Here is a 20,666-nt window from a genome sequence, read left to right as displayed (position 1 = left end):
GGTTGAGGACGGAGAAGATTAACACGGATTACAAACGATGAACTTAACAACTCTAGGCTTAACTTGTCAAGATGCATAACCCGTGACGAAGCTGCTTTAACTTGACTTCGCGAAAGCATGAATTTCATTTTACATTGCCGTGGTGTAAAATATTATCGGAGGTACTTTCGCCACTAAAAGCAAAATACCATTTTGTTTTACTGATTTGACTTTTACTCAGGTGAACCCGCAATCTTCCTTTTTTGCAGTGAAAATATTCGGTGACCTGCCGAACGAACATCGGATTGCGTGACAAGAAGTGCGTGATGAAGGTACTTACATTGGATTGTTGCATTTCCTGTATGAGAATGTAATACCTCCACCGCATTTCCTGGTGCATGCATTGTACGGGCCCCAGGGCCCCCAGTTGCCGTCAACAGGCTTCAGTCTTCGTTTCTTTACACATTGGCCCCTGATGCACCACTATGATTTGAAAATAAACACAAATGTCAAATTTCTTTCAATCTCTATTGCTAGAGTACTGAGTAACTCTCACGAGTCATGCCTTCTATTCGTCACGCAACACCTGCTCAAGGTTTTTAATATTGCAAGAATGGAAGTAAGACGCGAAACTTGTTGCGCATCTAAAAAGAGACGAGAATTGCAGTAAACGTAGAAAAATCTTCACGAAACGTGCCATTATCTTGCAACTGTTCTGCAATCTCGTTGCAGCATGGCATTGGAATGTGCGCGATTGAGTGCAACGGTGTTATTTCATAATCAAACATGATCCCACGGTGAACAATTTAAGCAAAGCTGAGACCTCATCCTTATCGTTAACGAGTTTTAATCCAAGCTTACAAGTGGAATTTTTGTCCCTGTTTTCTATGCACTGAGGAAGTTCTTCTTTTAAAAAAATCAGCACTTCTTGATTTTACAGTCGTGGTATTTACTCATAAAATGTTCGTCTGGATAGCAGTATTCGCACATCACAGGTAACTGTACACAACTTTCGCCGTCGTTCCAAATAAGGACCCAAAGTTAAGAACTCGAAAAATTGTTTCAATTCTTTACGTCACATGGATTTTGTGTCACGTCATGTTATACCCGCTGATCCTGTTAGTCAAGGTGGAAAAACAATCGCAAGGTGACAGATATCTGGCGACCACACTTCTCCAGGGATTTCGAGAATGTAAACAAATTGGGATTGAGTGATTGGAATTGTAAACACAGCAAAAATTAACCCTTATTTGCGTCGCATTATCGACCTCCGTGACCCAATTGTAACGACGATTCGAGAGCTATTGACACAAAAGTACTCCAAGGAGAGAACCTCAGACTGTAAAATCTTCCAATGCGCTCGTTGCTTAACAGAATTGCTCGATGCTTGTATAAAGGAAGTTGTATCAGTGTTTACACTTGCAAAACATGAGCTTATGTTCGCGTGATCGTAAGACTGAAATGACGTATTCTGGTGTCTATTAATTAAGAGGTGACATGTAAGATCTTCTAATGTGAGAGGAAAGCAATTACAGCAATTAAAGCCGTGTACAAAGTGCTCGCCTAATTTCCGAAGGAACTGAACTCGGAAATGATCGATCAACTCCTTGATGAGAAGTACATCATAAAATGAATAAAATAATGTACCCTTGAAAAATCGGAACTACACACGGAATATATTGGTTTCATTACAAAGGTGATGACACACGAGGGACGGAACGTTCATTTGAACACACACAAAACACATCTCATTGCGTTTAAGTAATTTGCCGTTGTGAAAACAATAGTTGCACGACCTCTAGTACGTGCTTCAGAAAGCTCTTCAGACGAGTAACTATTTAAAACTCGCGTTGGCTTTGTAGCCAACAGATTACCGACCTCTTACAGGTCTAAAAAAGGTCCAAAAGATGTTAAGTAGCGAAAAGAAAAAAAAAAGCAGAGGTGAATGAGACCTTGGCCTACAATTATGCAACAAAAGGTGATTTCTTGGCGCCATTCTTTCTTAGGTTAATCCTTGAGAAGAACTTCACGAAGATGTTCTTGGAAAGATAAGGCAGTTAATCTGCTAAGAATGGCTTATCCAACCAGAACCATTCATGAACATGAGCGTGTGCACGTTTTAACGTACGTGAAGACGGGGCGTGCACATGTTTAATAGCAGGAAGTGTAAATTTCTACGTTGACGGCATTGTCCCTTGTATAACCCGCACGCGCGTGCAATAATTGAGATAAACCACGATAAAGACATGTTTTACAATCCAACTAAATTAAGTGACCTTGTTTTCTGACAGACTAGATTAAATAATTGTCAACATATGCACGCGTTAATTGTAGTTTAGACATTTCCTACACGATCCAAGCATTGGTCACAATTTGGAAAAAAAGCTTGGAATGGACCAGCGAATTCGGAATATTGAAAGTAACTCTACTTAAAAATAATGACATATCTGTCTGGATTTATGAAAACAGTGTTTTTCATACATCACTTGGAGTGAATTTTTAGGCCTTTAGGAGTCGTGAAATCAAAGTGTGTCGCTCATTTGGTGCAAAGGAACTCAGTTTTCAGTAACACCCTTTTCATAAATCCAGTCATGTGTGAATTCAAAGATGAGCGTCAAACTTACAGAGACACTCATTTTCGAAGTATAAATTAAAGAAAACTCAAAACAGAAATAGTTTGTCAGAGTGATATTAGTCAAAAGAGGTGTTAAATTATTAACTAAAACTAAAGAAGGATTGTTAAAAGAGCTACATCACGGTTTGGGCATCTTGAAAAGTTAAGCCTTAACTTTTTAAGTTTGTCTTTAGTTATCCGTGTCAATCTTCTCCATCCTTAACCATCCTTGTTTCTTGATGGTTTATTACTATCTCTTAAGTGATTTCCTATTTTAGTTAACTATTATTTTCAGGTTTCCTTCAATTTAAAGGTAATTTTTTACGTTACCAAAATATTTCAAAATACCGTGACTAAGCTCCTTTAAGATTGAGGAAGATTCTTGACTCACCCGTCTTTTCGCGCAAGGTGTTCCATCAGCCCATGGCATGTGATTAGTCGAGCAGCCTCTTCTTTGTCCAATCATCTTCACGCACCAAAGGCGTCTGCAAGGTTCCTTACATAAGAAGAAGACAAAACAAACGCATTTAGAACGCTTGAAAAACGAAACTGCCGTGGGCTCGCCAGTTCGTAACCGACTCTTATCATACGACTAAGTTAGATCAGAGGGCCAATAACTAAAATCAGCCAATCAGATTGCTCCATTCCCAGTCGAATATTCTCTAAGTATTACTGGACCGGGCCCTGTCCCGAATGATCCCGCAAGATCGCTCTTGAAGATTTCCTGGTAGTTTCAGTCGTGTAATAAATCTCTTATTAACCGAGCTCGTACAGGGTTTCTTTACTGTGGTTCAGAGCACAAAAATCGAGAAGCACGTTGGAGACAAAGTTTCTGTTCTTTTGTACTTACCATAAAAGGACAAAGTGACGAACTCTCTCCAAAGATCATTTGACATTGTTTGTTGGCGCCATAAACTTCACCCGGGAGAGTGTCATGGTATTTAACGTTCGTTTTCTCGTCGGGTTTGTCTGACAAGCAGGATCCATATCCTAGACTGGGACAAAAATACAAAACGATTTTATGAGCGAACGTTTAATTATAATACGATCGATGGACACAAAAAAGAGTTCGTTTCGGACTTCACAATGCAAAGGTCAATCCTCAGTGTTTTCATTACGGACATGACTGCACTCGATTTGTAGTTTTCAGACAAATAGGGTCCATGTTCTCCCAGAACGGCCTTCGGACATAATTATTAAGATACATGTATTGCCAATAGTGAGGATTCAATCCCGCCATCCCGCTCAACTCCGAATGTTTAACCCAATCCCTCCTCGCTAAAGGTGCCGTCCTCCGCGTAACGACCGCAACGTATGATTTTCTGTTTTTCATCCCGCATCCCGCAGTCCCGAAGTATTTTCATCCCGAAATCCCGCCACTAAAATTTATGTCATCCCGCATCCCGCATCCATTTTCACTCTCATTCCGCATCCCACCAAACCTATGTCGCACCCTCAGTAGTGTATGTACTTACTCTAAGAACTGCGTGATTTTCTCGCGACTACAGTTGGACCATGACCACGGCTTGGTGTCAAAACTGAGTGATGGCGCCATGAGGTGTTGATCTCTGCGGCTCCGGGTACACCTGTTATTATCGCCATCATGAGGAAGACTGAAACTACGACGACACAAAGAATGAGAAACTTCAGCGAGAGAATTGACAAGACGACAACTGGGAGGAGAAGGTGGATGATAATGATAATGATGATGATTATGATGATGATGATGATGAAATGGGGTAGGGGTCGGAGGAGTCAAAGGAGGAGAAGAAAGAAGAAGAGAAGGGGCGGGTGGAAGATGGAGAGGAGGAAAACGCTGAGTAGGAGGAATTGAAGCGGAAGGGCTGGTGTACTCTACAGGTCATACAAGGCATCACACAGTTTCTGGTTGCTCTTATGGGGCCAAATGTCTTCCGTAATATCATGTCTGCTTGCTAGAATTCTTCAGGTTCGGGTTCCTTTTCTTCCTCATTCAGAAAATTATCAAATACTTACACATGTCCCAGTTCATGCGCTATCGTGTAAGCTGTGCTCAGTCCATTGTCCTCGGCCAAAGCACAGCTCCTTGATGGATGACACATTGTTCCAAGTTCGGCAAGACCTGACAAGAAGCAGAGACACAAAAGCTCAGAGAAGAAAACGAACAACAGGTTTGAGGGGGAAATGACTGGTGGAAGCATATGCGCGTCAGTACTCTCTTTAGCAATAGTTTTCCCGCGTTTTATTGTTAGTGTTTTGTTCAACTCTGCCAACCCGGTGGACATTGGCTTTTTCTTCTCGCGGCTTTACGATTTCGCGAACCAGAAGCTTGAATTTTTTCATTCAGAGCACATCTTCATTAAGAACGTCAGCATGTTGAAAAACTTAGGCCCATTTTTTCAGACTTAGTCTTTCATAAAACCGTCTGAATCTCCTTTATCTAACCAACAGGTTTGGTATTACCTCTGCTTGTTTCTCTACATTACTGGGCTGTATGTTTAGGGTACGGTTTCCTCTGATTTTGAAGCACTTTTTTCGTCTCGAAATAAGTGAATTGACATCTCGTTTCGTAGCTTGTGCGTGGGGGATAAATCGAAGATAGTCTTAAAAAGTATGACAGAGAAGCTATGGACTGGATTATTTACCTAATGTGCCACATTTTCCAACTGATCGACATATATTCGTCCTGAAATGAGAACGACAAAGAATTGAAAGGGTAGACGATTAATAAGGGTCTTTAGCAGCTCTCATAAGGTCTCACATGAATGGCTCGATTCCCTTTGAGAGAACAATAAAACAAGCAACAGAAACAATGCACCTAGCCCCAAAACAACAACAGCTATACACTATGACGACAAATAGAATTACAAGCTTATGAGAGCTGCTACACTTTCGACTAAGAACGGGGAATAAGACACCTTCACTTAGATTACTAAACGTAGTAAAGTGACAGAAGCATGGCGCGTGCTCTACTGATGAAAACCAATCATGATTTAATGGAGCTACGACACGGTTTGCGCATCTTGAAAAGTTTAGCCTAAATTTTTCAAATTCGTCGTTTGTAATCCGCGTCAATCTTCTCCATCCTTAACCGTCCTTGTTATTTTATGGTTTATTATGAACTTTTAAGTGTTTTTCTATCTGAGTAAACTGTTATTTTCGGGTTTCCCTCAATTTAAAGGTAACTTCGTACGTGGTGGCCAAATTAGGGAGTTTAAGAAAACCACGACAGCAACGGCAACGGGAACGTCGCTAAACAAAAGATTTAATGAGCCGAACAATGGCTATGCACGTGCGTTATAATTCTTGGTACATTTCTTTACCGTCCTCTGCACAACAACAACGTGAAATGACCAAATTCTGCGTTGTCTGGAGAACGTGGACCACGACGGCTAATTTTTTAAATTTTATTTCAAGTTTATCGCTGTGAACCAGATTCAGTTTCGTGAAAGTTTTGTCGGTGACAAACAAAGTAAATGACTTTAGAGTATTGCGAGATTCGTAGGTAAAGTGTAAAGTCATTTTTTAATCGACGTTGTCTTCGGCGTCGCCGTCGTGGTTACTTAAATTCCTTAATAGCTCAAAATACCATGACTGAGCTCCTTTAAACCCTGTGAGCTTCCCGCGCTTTCTGCCGACTGCACGTTTTAGCTTGATTTTCATCTGTCTTATCACACTACTTATGGGCATAGTGATTCACGCTTTGTTCACTTTTTGCTAACTAAACACACTCGCTTCACAGAAAATAAAGACAAAGCTTACCTTGTTAGTAAGATGGCTGTGTCATGGTGTTCTGGGTGACTCTGGTCTTTTGCCATTACTTTTTTCTGCCAGCGACAGAAACTTTTCAGAGTACTCGTCGCGTCTGTCGAAATACGGATATCGGGCTGAAATTAACAAAAACACATCATGCCCTGTTATGACGAGTACAAACATTATCATGACAACAGATAAAGGGAGGCGCATGCGTTGTGACCTAGTGACGCGGGATGAAGAAGTCCGCTGACCGTTGGTCTCATGTGCTCGCTTTACCTCACAGTGCCTTTCCCCACCCCTACGAAATAGAAATGGGTACCAATAGGAGGGATAGAGGGGCGAAGAGGGAATGGTGGGAAAGGCAAGAGGGAACGAAGGGGAAGGAAGGGGGCGTAAGAGTTAGCTGAGATGGATTAAAAATACTTCAAATCAAGGGGAAATAGCAAAGCTATTCCTCGCTACGTGTTTCGGAAATAAAGAATTAGTCGCCGGTTTGATACATAGGCGAACAAAATTAACTAAATCCAATCATTGTTTGGGTTCCGTTGCGACTTTGCTTGCACCTACCCCTCTTCTTATCAGTCAAAGAAACCCCCTAATTTGCCTGGGATGCCTAGATAAATCTTGTGCTCTTATTGCTCTAGAATTGAATCTCTTCCCACGCTTAACGTGTAAATAGGGTACGACTGCGATGATGACGTTTAAAGAAAGATAAGTGAAGACCTGGTCAATAGTATTCGGCAATACCCGGCAATTTGGGTAGTGATGATGCACATAGTTTAGCAGCTAAGAAAACAGGAAAGCTCCTTGGCGGAAATTTTTTTTTAGCAACGATTTTAATTGTTCCATGGCTAGTTTTTTTTACCAAGTCATTTTCAGCGCCACCGCACTGTCGCCGGTTTGTGAGAATACCACCCACTCTTTCCCGCCTCTGGCCGCCATATTGAATTTTGGAACACCGGCAAACGTGCAGGGAAAGTGTTTTCAGGCTTGAATGTTTCGTTGTTATTCAAGATTTGTAGTTTTTAAGCCTGTCAGCAAGCTCTCTCGGAGCAGGGGGCTGTTCTTCGTTACTTAAATTTTAAAAGTCTCAGAGAAAAATCGAAACCATACCTCGTCGGTTTCTAGAAAAACTATCTTCACCACTACAATGTTAATGGAATTACCAATGCTTCTGTCTCGATACAATTGGGCAACCTTTAGAGAGAAAACATTGGTTAATTAATTAAAAAAGTCATTAACTTTGTCTGGAAATAATACGCAAACTAAGCAAGTAACTAGTTTTTTTTTAAACATTTAAATCTATTTTTGACTTGGAGTTTGTGATCGAGTGTAAGCCCTCAAGAAGGAGCTAATGGGATGAGCGCTGAGGCATGTCTAGACTTCATTTCATTGCCTTGCCTATGTGGTTTTTAGCGCGCGATCTTAAACAAATAATGCTGATGTCAGGAAAAGGAATTTTATAAGAGTATGAGTGTTTATTTTCCAGGATTCACAGAAGTTATTTTGCCATCGCCTGAGAAAAAACGTCGTTTTCAGCGGAAGGCTAGGAAGTTTCAATTTGCATTTCAGCGTTAAACCGCAATACTTCCGCTGACCGGCGACTTTTTGAACATCTCGTTGTGTCACTTCCCCGTCAATGCAGCACAGCAGTTCCTAAAAAAATACATCTCCAAATCCATCTAACAAAACTGTTTAAGGACAAATGGGTCAACCACGAAGGTAGAACAGGCTGAAATAACACATGAACAGAAATTGGTTAAGCTGAGGTTTATCAAACAGTGAAACTTTTAGTACAAAAGACGCGTGATTTGAACAATCGCTTTTTGACAGCCACTTGCTCTAGTTTGACCTTTCGTCGTGCCTTTTTATCAGATTAAACCTCGACCCATATCATTTGGGATTAACCATGTTTACGTATTAGATGCTTATTAACTACTTATGGACTGAACGGGGGAAGTGAAGCGAAAAATCTTTGTTTCAAGGTCATGACGATCACAATAAACACGGTGCTGTCTAGATATTTTCTCAGGCGTTTCGGGTTTTAGAGAGTCGCACGACACTTTGCGTAGGTTTAGTTGGTCGCATGGTGTTAAAATTGTTACTGGCAATTACAGGAAACATGCTGAACTGTGCTTTCAGCGATTCAACAACTGTCGTGAGGCAGGCTGGAAGATTTTCTCCAGACCAGACAAAGCCATCCTGCCTTGGTTGCGTCAGGGCGTGGTGCTTTTGAGTTAAGGATTCTTACACAATGACTTTTGTCGAGTTGTGGATCGTCATGTGATCATATCGCGCGTGTATCGTGGCGCGGAATTACGCGGGATTGTCGCGATCAATATGTAGACGAACACGCTCACCACACAAACTAAGTTTTTGTTACGGTATGTGCACTCAAACACGTCAGCGTATTAAGCTTTGATCTCTTTACATTGATATAACTTGAACGACTAAGTTAATGGTGGGAAAACAGAACGTTTTCAAACATACGCATCTCTGTACACAGATTCACAAAGGAATGAGCGATGTTTTAAGTCAAGCCAAACGAAATTCTAGACAGAATAATGTAAGGCGCCGTGTTTGTTAACCTCAGCGTAGGTTGCTGAAGAAACTGCGGTCGTAATTCAGGAAGTCACGCGAAGCTTAAGTGTCGCGTGACAACCTAAATAACAGCTGGTATTAAAAGCAAACTATAAATGAATCTGAGGTTGCGTTACTTACCACTCCCATAAGAGTAATGATATAGCTTTGTAAATCGGCCTTGTTGTCGAACGCGTCCACCATTGTCTTGTCAGCGACCACTAAAGTTTCAACAAAATTGTCATGGATGCTTCTTTTACGCCGTCTTCTTGAGCTGGTCTCGTTGGAAGGGGATGGCGGGAGGCCACGTAACAACTGCAGAGGTTTGTTGGTGTCTAAAGAATGAGGATTTGAAACAAATATAAAGTTTAAGGGGAGGGTTTCACAGTTCGGCGCATGTCTGTATTATTTGTTCGCCTGCGTACCGCTTTTTGGCACAAGCCCAATTTTTCTTTGTTTATGAACCAATCGTAAGAAAGTCACCTAATTTCGCATGCAAATAGCCGTAAAATCATCAACCGTAGAATAAATCGTACGGGTCAACATTAAATTCAACGGTCGACACCGTCGGTCCACTGAAATCTTCTGAAAATTTTGGCCATCTGTCATTCTATCTTGACTAACTATAGCATGTGATTACTGAACTACATCTGAGTGGGTTTTTAAAGCGATAACATTGAAGAAGCGAACAAAAGTATTTTGATTTAGAGACATGCGCCAAACCGTGAAACTCTCCCTTTAACAAAGAACAACTACGAGCGTATGAAAGGACAGATTAAGGGTGGCAGTCTGGTTTGGTTAGAGTATCGTTTCTGGCAAGATCCTTGATTCTGAAAGCGCCTCTCTCCACCCTATGTATGAGTGTTGGAAAATTGCTCAGAAAACTCGAGACAACTTCGATGGAATTTGATGCAGTCTGTATATGAGCGTGATAGAGCCACATCAAGCTTGCAAAATTGGAGATGAACATCAGGGATGATTAACTTCAAGCCATGAAATCCGCCACTTGCGGAGAGTGGGTGACAAAGCGCAGTCGAATATACGTCGAGAAAGATAAGTTTTAAATTCCCATTTATACACCTGGATGGAGAGAGGCACTGTGAGAGTGAATTTCTTGCCCAAGAACACAACACAATGTCCCCGGCCAGGCCTACATGAACCCGCACCACTCGATCCGGAGTCGAGCGCACTAACCGTGAGGCCACCGCGCCTCAACGCGACCAACACTTACAAACATTTCATTCTGAAACGACAGTGAATGGAATGCAGCCCAGGCACACGATGCAACATTATGTGCCACAAAATTGCAGTGTACGTTTACAACCCTGGTTTAACTTCACCATCCTGCTTTCAAATGTTGTGTGGATTTTGCGCGCAAAAATCTCAGAGCTGGACCCAATGCTATTTAAACCGGCACTGTTTACACGGGTGTTTATCCGCGCTAGAGTGAGGAAGATCGAGTGTCATAGATTCCACTTAAATTGGTAAACGGTTAGGGTAAAAGGTTACAATCATGCTGTCAAGAGCGTTTAAGTTGCTACAGCGCTCAAAAGGAATCGTGTGGTAGAAAACTCGATGCGTGACGGTGTGTGACGAGGGGTCAAAGTTAAAGACGATCTCGATTGCAACCATGCAATGATCGTTGTCATTTAAAATCGATCACGATGAATGTTACTATACGCGGGTTTATTTCGAGTATGCGTAATGTTCTGTGTCAGCCGCGCACGGAGAACGAGATACCTTTGTAAAAAAATCTGCAATTGTGATCTAGAGAGTCTTCAGTTTTTTGCTCTGTCGAATCGTTGAACTGGAGTGATTTGTAAAATGCCTCGAAGGCCTTCATGCTGTGTGAGCAGAAAAGACTCCATCTACAGAACGATTCGTAAGCGTGCAAAGTTCTTTTCTCTCACAGAAGAATCTCAGTTTTAAAGACGTCTTTTTGTCATCCAGCAATCAACGAGCACGCTTGAGACAACGGGGTAAAGTGTGGAGAAAACCCCTGTGTTTTTGGAACAAGTTGGTATTTACAAAATCTAAAGAATCTCTAACCTCCGTCATTAGCTGTTGACCTCAGGCAAGTGACAGGTAGATGTTGCAGACCTCGTCGCTATTTCATGTTTTTAGTAACTGGTAATTAAGCACGTGCTGAAAACAAGTGATAGCGATTTCTTCATCTAATTTACGGGCCATTCCTCATCGAGAATACCGCTTTTTTGTGCAACGTGGGGTTAAAAGGACCTCGTGACCTAGCAGAGAAACCACTAACTAGATAAAATCCACAAAAATGGTTTCAGCCAACTAAAGACACAAAGTAAACTGAAAAATGTTAGTTTGTTGATCGTATCAGATTAAATTTGGAATGCTTACTGAACCCTATCAGCTTTGCGTCATAAATGTCTTAGAGGAACCTTTCTCGCGCGCGCAGCATGATGGTGTCGCGATAAGAGGATCGATATCAGGTACATTTCTGCGGCGTTCCCGCGCTGGCACGCACAAGGCAGAAGTGTATCTGGGGTCAACAAATCGTTTTGCAGGGTGATGCGTAAAGGAATTTCATTCAAGTCACTCGTGCTTTCCTTCACTGGCAGTTTTGCGCGCACATGGTTTAACAGATATAATTTAAGAACGCGTCTTCACGCGAAAGACTGCGCGCAATTAAAACAATTAGTGATTCTTTCTTTGTTAGGTTATCAAGCCCAAGGTTGAGATGATATTTATTTGTTTTAGCTGAGGTCGAGCCTGGAGTGAGGTAAACCCATCTGATTTGGCGCATGATTCAAGACAACGTGAAGTAGGGCATTGTCATGCCTATCACTTGTGTAGATAAGGAAAATAGGGTTTCGGCAAAAAAGATAAGCCTTTTGGATCCGGGAAATATGACGGTAACAACAAAAACAGAGCATAGGTTTGGCTCATCTGGTTAAGCACGCACTCACTCACGGAGGTCTTTAATTTTAAAAGTTAACTTACCCACAAGGCCACAAGTCGACGGTGCGTTACTAAAGCCTTCTCTCACGGTAGCTTGGCGAAACAAGAGATGGAATTTCCTGTAATGTGCGCTTGTATTCATCTTTCCGTCGTTGGCTGGCTCAACAAAATAGCGTTCGCCGTTTGAGACGAACGAACCTCGCTGAAATAAAGAAAAGAGTAAATTGCGCACAAATCTGAGAGGCTATGTAAGAAAAATAAAACGCGCGCCTATAAAATATAGTAATAAAAGTATGAAGGGAATTGTGAGTTTTTGTCCGGGTTTCTTGCGCTCATCACGTTGTTTATTATAGCTATTTATCGCATAGGAAGTAGCTACTCGAAGTTAAATAAGCTAATTATATTTCTAAATAGCAGAAGTTGTAGTTTAAACACAACAAAACAACTTAAAAATTGTTTTTAAAAGCGTATCGCGATGGGCCGCGAGACACGAAGTGCGTGAGCCGCTAAAACCCCTTCGTATTGATTACCGGGGGGTCATTTACCACATCATAGCGCTTCCGGTTAAATCAAAACCCAAAAAATCCGAAATGGCAACCACAAACAAGTCCCAGCCTCTGTCGAGAATTCTTCTCGGAGAGCAATGATGCGCGGCTAAATTCTGGCTAAGCGCCTGTCTTTTAAGACGAAAATCTCCCTAATAAATAGCTTTGGATAAGACTATTCAATTCACGGGCTTACTTACTTGTCAGTGAGGCCGCTGGCTAATGGACGGTCGGCCAGGCATCGTTAATTGAGTAAATAAATACAATATACCGCCATAGCCTCAAATGATAATTTTTCCAAATGTTTTCATCATATGCGGGTGGATAATACGAACTCAGTCTAAGTAGAAATTAAAATTACAGGCGAAGCACACTGCCGCTATAGTGAAAAGCAGCACGGCGTTACAGTGCGCATTCTGCATCTCGTCGCGCAGCTAATGACACACAAAAAATATCTCCAATGGTAAAATACAGAATTAAGTAGTGAACTTACCAGCCCGTTGCATAAATTAAACACGGCAGTCGAGTTGGGGTCGCCCTGGATTTCCCCACTGTAGAAACAATGCTGCAAGTCCCCAGCCAACGGTAGTCGGCGCGTATCGCTATAAACATGTTCTACAGTAAGCACAGGCGATACAAAGCTATCGTCCCGCTCCAAGCGAAATTGAAAAGTACGCCCAAACGCGGCGAGTCTATAGTAAACTGTGCCTGTCCTTAGACCTCTGTGTTCGTATTTTATAAAATGTTTATGAGGCGAGAGTCTTCTTCCATTGCGGTTTACCCGCTCCACTAACGTTATCTCGTATTCAACGCGTCCATTGTTGTTTGGAAGACCGCTAGAGCCGTGCGCGCGACCTGAATCAGGGGAAGCCCGGAGAAGTTACAATTAGAAAACATTAACATACAAACAGCAGTGTTGAATGCTTTAAGTCAGCTTTAAATGGAGAGTTCCCACTTACCTTTCAAGGGTTTCTTGTCCGTCGCTGCGCAAATTTGATGAATCAAAATAATTATAAATACAGCGGTGGATAGTGTCTTCATAGTACAGGTTTTCGGTGATTACTAGAGCAGGAGCCGCGTTGCAGTGACTTTCAATGAAGTGTTTTGGTAGACAGCTACAGGACTTCTAGGAACGCCCACGGAGAGCATGAAACTAGCCAATCACAAGCCAGCTTCTCGATAGCCACGTTATTCGCGTTGACACAAATTACCTGGTGAGAAAGAAAAGAATTTCTACATCACAAAACTGCGCTGTTTGTTTTCTTTACTATACAAGACACGAGTAGGAAACAGACAAGGATTTGCTGCTGTTTCCCTGATTTGATAAGACGCTGATCCTCCTCGCTGTGGGTGAGTTGTAACTAGAAGTTGTCATTAGTGTCAGGGAAATCATTAGGCACTGTCACAAGAGGGTTCTGATTAAGCCCACAACCGTTACAATGGACCCAGGGATAAATGACTTCACAAAAGCAGCTTCGGAGCCCAAGTTTTGCACGGGATAAATGTTGCGCGCACACAATTACTGCAGAATTGTTTACGTGCCCTTTGACGCTACTAAGTTTTAGGTGCTTCACTTCGTTTTACAACGGAGATGGTTGAGGCTAATGATGTCATTGCAGCAGCTTTGCATTGCCCTCTGTCGCTCAAGCGCTGACTTGAGACAAGACTGTCATAAAAAACATTGAATTATTTCCCGTAACACAATGAAAACAAATCAACTGGCCAGTTCTGCGTGTAGGCAATCGAGAATGTCACATGCCCGAGACAACGACGGTTTCATCAAAAAAGTTGCGCAACGCAGAAGAAATCCTGGTATTTGTTCCTGCTTTCTACTGACCGCAAATAAAGGTAAATATTTACATCAAAATGATCAATGAACACCGAAAACTGGTGCTCGAGTTAGATACGGTAAATATCGCACAGTCTGGAGTCTGCATCAGGTCGCAAGTCCCAAAAACCTCTGATAATAGACATATCAGTACTAGTCACGTTTAAATGGTGCGCATCATTTACAAACTAAGACAATGATAATTTGAAGTTTTAATAACATCTTACAGGGTTAAATAATAAGTTCAATATTGTGAATTCATATCACTTGTTATTCGATCAGGAATGTTTTAACCGCTCTCTACAAATCAGTAAACCAGAGCTTGAATACCCTGTCAAAACGAATCAAATTCTTTTAGGGAACGAGGAAAACTCGAAAATTAATACCCGGCCTTTTATGGATGAAAATACGGATCGACCAAACTGGAAAAGTTGTTTTTGTTTATCGCAAATCGTTCAACGACGGAAACCCTTCTAATTGAAACATTAATGCAATCTTGGAATTCTACAATGAAAGCTGCTATATTTACATCAACAACACATGCTCGAGGACGAAAATTTCTTATTATGGTCGTGGAGAATGAGCTCTCACATTAACTGTTTAAAAATACCTCGGTATGATCAAATTAGCCACAGATGAAATCGATTTAAAATGTGTTTATATGAATGAAATGCACATTAAAATATGACATGACCGAGATTTCAGTTTTAAAAGAGGCGAAGTGGTAGCAATATTGTAGCAAGCTTGCACATAAGGTTGAAAGAAAAAATATCCTCAGTTTGTATTTCCGATCTGACCTTTTAGCTTGGACATCAGTGTCTCGCATCGCGGACCTTTGGACATAATCTCTCTGTTGTCGCATAGTCATTCCTTTCGTCAAACGAAACCGGAAACAATTTGCCATATATCGATTTCCTTCAAAATATGACCGTGCGTACCGCGGATCGACCAAGTTCAGCTTTGTATCTCTACTGAAAAGAAAGTAGAGAATTTTACAGAAAGTTTGGAGAAAAAATATATGTACCACGATTCGTCGACTGAAAAACTGAGCGCGCGCAATTTTCCACGTGGACATCACTACATGTACAGCCAAACGGTTAGCGGATTTGTCGTCAGCAGAATACTTTAAAAACCTTCTCGATTGGTCCAGGGATTATGTTTGAGCTCATCGCCTTAGAAATCCTGTCTGCCCTTCATAACTGTTCAATTGACATGTGTTTTACCTACTTACCATCTTAGAGGGCGCTTTTCTCCAGTCGTTTAAACAAAGCGAAACATTTCAAGAATTCACATCGGCGAGAGCGGCCAGCGTTTGGTCGTTCGCGGCAAAGCGCGAAAAATTTCTTTGCAAAACGACCGCAGATTTTGTGTCTCTCAAGTGACAAAAAAGCCGATTTGTGCAAAAGTCATTATTCTTGCCAAAACTTAAAATCGAATTACTAGCTGTTGCGGCCATAGCCGAAAAATTTTGTTTTGTTTGCACCGAAAAAGCTAGGAGTTCAGTAAAAAATTCTCAGCCATTGACCTCATATAGACACTGTGGTTATGCAATTGACAGTTTAGGTTCTTTTTAACAGCATGTCCGATATTAAGATAACGTTTTATCATAAAAACAAAACAGTTTGGTTTTCGAGCTTCGAGCGTGGTCCGGTGAAAAACGTTTTGTCGTCTATTTGGCTTGGAACCATTAAAAAAAAAAAAAAAAAAATACAATTCACGTTTGTTGCCAAGTCAGATTTATACCAACATTTAAGTTCTCGTTATAATAATAATGATAATAATAATAATAATAATAATAATGATAATAATAATGATAATACATTATATTTTAAGAGGAGGCCTCCAATCACCATAAGGTGGTTTTCAGGAGGGTCCTCTGAGAAAATAAATGTTAAACCTTTAAAATACATTAAAATCTAAAATACAATAAAAATTGATACATTCTAAGTAGCACGAGTTGGGAGAATTGCACTGTCTATCACTTTAATGACTTCTTCTTGGTGATCATTCTCTGTATTCTCATTATCCAACATGCTTGATTGCATACCGTTTATGTTTGTGGAGAATTTAAATTTTGATCACATGGTGGAAAAGAAGTTTGATAGCGCGCGCTTTCTTCTCAGTAAAAGCCCTTTAAAACAAACGCTTTCAAACAGACATATCGTAAAATACTCATCTGTCATTTCTGTAAACGAAACTGTGGTATACATTGCTGCTATGAATATCACATGCCATAAGCTCTTTTAATATTCTTTAAATTCCACTTCCTATAAATTTCATCCTCTTCTTCATCGATCTGCGTTTAAAAGACTCCGCGCATTTTGTCCTTGAAAAGAAGCAGAAAATCAAAGCTGTAATCTTTCTAATCACGCGAAATCCTGATCCATTTGGTACGAGATAACTGGTAATAGCATCGCTCACGAAGACATAACAGTATCTTTCTGCATTCGGTCTTTTTAATGTCAAGGAATCTGGTCAGGTTAGCCAAGACACTTGGATATCCGTAACTTACCTGAGGCGTTGGTTTTAGCGGTCAGGGAAGGTTCCTGCTCGATGTACAACACGTATTACCAATTCTGTTTTCTTGTTCCTTTTTTTGCTGCACGCGTTGTCAAAGGCGCGATGTTTATATTTATATTCTGCTGTGTCGTGAACTTCGACAACAAACTAAATTAAAATCATCTTGGAGCCTCATGTGGAGTGATGGATATTATCTGTGTAGATATTTAGGCAGAAGTCCTTAAATAGCGGAGCAGCGATTTCAAGAATGAGCCAGTTCGCTTCAATTGCCAATTAGCAGCCTAACATGTGCGCGAATTAAATTTAAACTTGCAAACGCCCTCGAATTAAATCGAACGTAAAGTAAACCGATACGATTTTCTCTTGTCGGACAATTTGGCAGTAAGGCGCTAACCTCTAAAATGGTATTTTCGAAACAAATGAAAAAGTATTTGCGGTTTACAAAGCTTATCCCTTTAGGTAGTTTATTGGCAAGAAAATCTGCCTTAGTTGAAGTTAATATGAAGGAGCATCATGTATTTCTGAGTCAAAGTGGCGACTGACTGAATTCTGGGCGAATATGGCAAAATATGCCGCCAAAAGTTTCTGTATTTTGACATTCGTATTAAAAACAAAGGTTTCAATTCGTTGTGTTGTTCTGACAATCGGAAATGGACTTGTGTAATTTTGTTTTTTCACCCTTTGGGTGGGATATGGAATCTATTCACTACTTCCCCCCAAATTCGTCGGTCGTGATCCAAACAAGTCTTAAAATAAAATATGGAGACCATTTGAATTCATATCTATATATAAATATACTTTAATTTAAATCTTGCTATAAGATAGTAAACCAAGATAAGATATTATCGATAAGTTACCCCCTTAATAGCTAAACAAATCGTCATGTACTCGGCGAACTTTCGTTATTTATGTAATTAAATAGTTTTAATCTTGCCTCGTTGTGTTAGGCTGTTGTACTAATGTTTATATTCAAGCCAAAACAGTTTTACTTTAATGTTAACGACAATTTACAGTGTACCAGATTTCTACTCGGTTCGTCATCAGTGTAAGCCGACGACTATTAGTAAGCTGATTTGCTAAGAACCCGGGCTTTTTAATGCTCTGATATTAATGGCAGACCGGACTAGGCTAATAATACAAACTTTAAACTTTGTTAACGCACGCAACACGAAACTCAACGCCTTTGAATCTAGAATTTTCTGACAAGCATGTGGCCTATTTATACCCACCTTAGAGATTTTCGAGTTGATTCCACTTGAACTGAACAAACTGTGGGAGTTGAAGGTAACCGCATTAAATAACAAAAGTTGACCATCCGTCCAGCAAACAAACGAATTAAAAATGGCGTATAACACAAGGACCGTTTTATCAAAAACATCCCCTTTCAGGAACAAAGCCTCAATATTGCGCCAGTGACTACACCTTGCGGTTGACTGTGTCGTCATCGACGAACCAATCATAGACGACTGGGAATTGCGCAAAGGAATTGCGCAGTTGTTGTCTATACCTAATGGTCGGTAGCGCTTAACTTGGAGGTATCTATAACAGATTTTCTGAAGTTGATCGCATTGAACTTTCAATCCGGATGAATAAGACTTTGTATGTCCGGCGCTAGTGTTGTTATGCCGAGAATTTCTATCGCTTTATACACGCAAACGATTACATCCCCATTTCTCACGTGTGCCCTTACGTTGCCATGTTCGATACATAAAATCTCCTTACTAATGACATACAGTCCTTCAAATTTAGTTCTGAGAATTATGGTATAGATCAAGGTGCTATTCGATTCCATAATGGATGATTTTCATAATTCTCAGTTTAATCTGTCCGTATAAGTGAGAATTCCTTTGAAAATAATGAAATACATAAAGGCGAGAAAAAAGTTCGGTAGGTGTTGTTTAGATCCGTCTTCATTTTCAGTTGTGTTCTGTTCGCCAAGACTGTCGCAAACAAAACATTAAACCGGTTGTGATTCAGAAGGGTACAGAACTTTTAAACCCGCTAGTTCATGCCTAGTTAAGGATATCAAATGAAAAAACTATTGAATTACAGTAAAATTTACAAAATCCCATAAACCAATTTAATTTCAGTGGCTTGTCTTCAAACAGGACAGCGCTACCTTACTTCGTGACAACTAGATTTTCTTGCAGACATCAAAATGATTGGAAATAGCTTAAGAATCTGATAAAGATTTGTTCTCCAAGGTCTAAAACGAACTGGAAATAAGAAAAATTTCCATGCTCTGCAGCGTGTCAAAGGTATCGGCTCGTTCTGTAACAAGAAAATCTTGCGCACTTCAATTCTCCACAGGACTCCACTGCATGTACGAGATTTTCCAACCTTGTTTCCGTAACTAGATCCTAAGCCCTCGTTTCTCGGTGCCGATAAGGTACCACAGTAAAAAAAAAAATAAAGGCTTTAAGAAAGCTGTAAAACAACTAAATTCCCGAAAGCCTGTTTCCAAGCCAGCATTGTAATGCTACTTTCTCCTCCAAGACATTCTTTCCTTGGGAAAAATAGATTCACGTCATGAGCACGTCACTTGAAGAGCACAGATCGCATGCGCTGCCTGCGGGATTGAAGTGTTCTTACACGTAGAAAGTGATGGGAAGAAAGGAATTAATCAGTACTAGAAAATTTGAGAATAGCTGTAGACAGCTCGAAAGAAATGTCTGTGCTTTTTTCTGCTTTTGTGGTCATGTTTCCTGCTCGTTCGAGTAGACATTACAGTACCGCCGTCTCAGTGGCGACTTTCTCAAAAAAACTTAACCTAACCCTATGAAAAAAACCAACCGTGAAACACGCAAGGGATTGAAGTAGAGTGAGAGCTAATTGAATCCAAGTGGACTGCTTGAATCATGTGGTTAAAAACCTGCCAACCATAAGTGTTCTTAGGGCTTCCTAGACGTTTTCTCCATCACGAAACTTTGTTTTCCATGCGGTAACATTTTTTCAAGGGTGTGTTGTACAGGTAGTGTTGCATTTAACGCTCATTAGTATAAATCTACTAGCGTTCTATCACGAATGTCGTTCTCTGATTGGCTACACTACTCGCTATCTGTTCTGTGATAGATAGTGAGTAGCCTAGCAGTGTGCGGTGTTAACAAAATGGCGGCCGATTCTTTGCGTTTTCGCAGTGTTTGTGAAAAGGATTAGATAGCGTTTTGCACGACTAAAAGAATCATACTAAAACAATTAGATTATTCGCTCTCGATTTCTAGGCACGATAGTTGACTCGGGCTGCATCCTCATCACCTATCACGCGATAGAAATCTCGAGCTCATAATCTAATTTTTTAATAGGAGACCTCTCACACTCTGGAAAATTTCTTTCCTGCAGAGAGATGTTTACAAGGTTGGAAACTTCCTTGCAGCTGCGGCAGACGCTTAGGCAATATCAGCAATATCTGTAGGCAATACCAGTGATATGGCATACACGGTTGTTATATATGGGTGGCACCAGGTTGACCCAGAATTTCCGCTGCGCCTTCTTCGTGAAAAAAAGCTATATTTGCACGGTCAGTAATTGACCCTTCCACTATTGCATGCAATTTTGAATCGAGAATCTCACAAATCTCTGCACTCATGGTATGCAGAAATACATATCTACGAGCTCAGTTTTGTCTTAATTCAATTGTTAGGCTCGCGTCAGCAAAACTTGGACCTTCCACAGGGGACCACCCATGTTCAAATGTAGATTGAGAAGGAAGTTTTAGATCTGGAGATGCCTTATTCCTTTATTTGTGTGGAGATTTCCTACAACCAGAGAACAAAAAGTGCATTTTCACCATGCATACCGCTACATCGTTACTCCTCAGCCGCCGTTTTGGTTGATTTTACTGCAACCAATTTTTCATAAACTGACATTGCACCTCTTAAAGAAACGGCTCAAACTAGGGACCAAGGAATTAAGTTTTTAGCTAAAATTCGTGATCAGT

General features: G+C 40.7%; 2 protein-coding genes across 3 annotated transcripts in view; one reads left to right on the top strand and one right to left on the bottom strand.

The window, feature by feature from the left end:
- Positions 1 to 13,424, bottom strand: part of LOC145502274 (A disintegrin and metalloproteinase with thrombospondin motifs 20-like) — a 56,842-nt gene extending 43,418 nt beyond the window's left edge. For both annotated transcript variants that reach the window (XM_081481530.1, XM_081481531.1), the window contains exons 1-12: positions 13,341 to 13,424; positions 12,875 to 13,236; positions 11,879 to 12,038; positions 9,050 to 9,243; positions 7,442 to 7,525; positions 6,335 to 6,459; positions 5,218 to 5,258; positions 4,589 to 4,694; positions 4,069 to 4,212; positions 3,444 to 3,588; positions 2,985 to 3,089; positions 320 to 462 (exon numbers count right to left, since the gene is read on the bottom strand). In XM_081481530.1, the coding sequence (XP_081337656.1) occupies positions 320 to 462; positions 2,985 to 3,089; positions 3,444 to 3,588; positions 4,069 to 4,212; positions 4,589 to 4,694; positions 5,218 to 5,258; positions 6,335 to 6,459; positions 7,442 to 7,525; positions 9,050 to 9,243; positions 11,879 to 12,038; positions 12,875 to 13,236; positions 13,341 to 13,422 (1,691 nt within the window). In that variant the 5' untranslated portion in view covers positions 13,423 to 13,424. The remainder of the gene's footprint in view (positions 1 to 319; positions 463 to 2,984; positions 3,090 to 3,443; positions 3,589 to 4,068; positions 4,213 to 4,588; positions 4,695 to 5,217; positions 5,259 to 6,334; positions 6,460 to 7,441; positions 7,526 to 9,049; positions 9,244 to 11,878; positions 12,039 to 12,874; positions 13,237 to 13,340) is intronic.
- A 163-nt stretch (positions 13,425 to 13,587) lies between these two features.
- The window catches only part of LOC145502276 (uncharacterized), a 34,599-nt gene continuing 27,520 nt past the window's right edge, over positions 13,588 to 20,666 (top strand). The window contains exon 1 of the mRNA XM_081481533.1: positions 13,588 to 14,229. The gene's annotated coding sequence lies outside the window, so the exon portion shown is untranslated. The remainder of the gene's footprint in view (positions 14,230 to 20,666) is intronic.

Source organism: Orbicella franksi, chromosome 11, assembly GCF_964199315.1.
Source record: "Orbicella franksi chromosome 11, jaOrbFran1.1, whole genome shotgun sequence".
Classification (NCBI taxonomy): domain Eukaryota; kingdom Metazoa; phylum Cnidaria; class Anthozoa; order Scleractinia; family Merulinidae; genus Orbicella; species Orbicella franksi.
Note: the sequence above shows the minus strand (reverse complement) of the source record. Positions and strands in the feature narration are given on the sequence as shown.